A 1,255-nucleotide genomic window follows, 5' to 3' on the forward strand; every position below is an offset into this window, starting at 1 on the left:
GAGCAATCTCATTTTGTACGAGAAGCGAGACCATCAAGTGATCCGGGCCCCACCATTGAAACATCTGCTACCTTCGAGAGCGTGCCTGAGGTCCCTCCTCCCCGAATTCATGAAGTTCCTCCAACACCTGTGATCCCTCCGGCTCAAGCACCCCCAACACCTGTCGGAGAGATCTCTGCAATCATGGCTACTATGATGCAGTCCATGCAACAACAGCAACAAGTTCAACTGCAAATTCAGTAACAGTAGCAAGAGCTGATGACTAGCATGAACACACAACTCATAGCTGCCATGTAACAGAGAGCAGTGTCACAACCTAACCGCCCTTCAAACTTTCCTCCTCCGGTGCCTCAGGTTATAGTAGAAAACTCCACTGCTAAAGTGATGGAGAAGTTCAAGAAACTCCACCCTCCGTCTTTCTCTAAGGTTGAATCAGATTCACTACAGCCTGAGAGGTGGATTAGCACCCTAGAGAAGGCTTTTGAAGTGCTAGAATGTACCAATGCCCAAAAACTAATATGCGTTGGGTACCAGTTGCAAAATGAAGCCGCGGCATGGTGGAAATCAGCTCGGCCAAATCTCGAGGCAACTCATCCTGACCCAACATGGGACAAGTTCAAAGAAGTGTTCTTCAAGAATTACTTCCCTAAGAGCCTTAGAGATAGAAAGGAAGCAGAGTTCTCTGTCCTTACGCAAGGATCAAAGATAGTACTGGAATACCAACAACGGTTTGAAGATCTGCTCCATTTTACACCAGATCACTTGAGGAATGTGGTAACCAAGACCAAGAAGTTTGAGAAAGGACTCAAACCTGAAATAGGGGCTATGTTGTCAATTATGGAGATTTAAACCTATGCTCTAATGGTTGATAAGGCAAAGATTGTTGAAGACAGACTGAAGGATAAGTCGACTGCATCGCAAGGATCAACTAAGAGGCCTAGTAATTTCCAAAATTACAACTGGCCTAACAAGACTTTCAAGAATCCTGGCAGCCCCAGTCCACTGTAATACCGGCGATCAGAAATGGTCCAGAACTCGCAACCATACCGCCCGGCCTATAATCAGCCAAATCAGTATGTTCCTCCGGCTTCTAGTCAACCTATAACTTCTGTTTAGACTCTGCGGTCGACGACAAGCCAAGCAAGTCAAGCTTCTTCTCAATCTGCCCATTCTGTGCCTCCTTTCCAATCCATCGATCCCATTTGATGCTTTGGATGTGGCCAGCCAGGTCATCTCTCAAGAGATTGTATGCGTC

At 46.5% G+C, this 1,255-nt stretch overlaps 1 protein-coding gene across 1 annotated transcript; it reads left to right on the forward strand.

The window, feature by feature from the left end:
* Positions 1 to 384: 384 nt before the first annotated feature.
* Positions 385 to 849, forward strand: LOC122662973. The gene has a single exon (XM_043858680.1). It carries the CDS (start codon positions 385 to 387, stop codon positions 847 to 849), a length of 465 nt encoding a protein of 154 aa, XP_043714615.1.
* The last annotated feature ends 406 nt before the right edge of the window (positions 850 to 1,255 follow it).

Source organism: Telopea speciosissima, chromosome 5 (genome assembly GCF_018873765.1).
Source record: "Telopea speciosissima isolate NSW1024214 ecotype Mountain lineage chromosome 5, Tspe_v1, whole genome shotgun sequence".
Taxonomy (NCBI): domain Eukaryota; kingdom Viridiplantae; phylum Streptophyta; class Magnoliopsida; order Proteales; family Proteaceae; genus Telopea; species Telopea speciosissima.

What these genes read in the sequence shown, in the direction of transcription:
- LOC122662973 (XM_043858680.1), top strand. Translation starts at nt 385, where the DNA reads ATGGAGAAGTTCAAGAAACTCCACCCTCCGTCTTTCTCTAAGGTTGAA.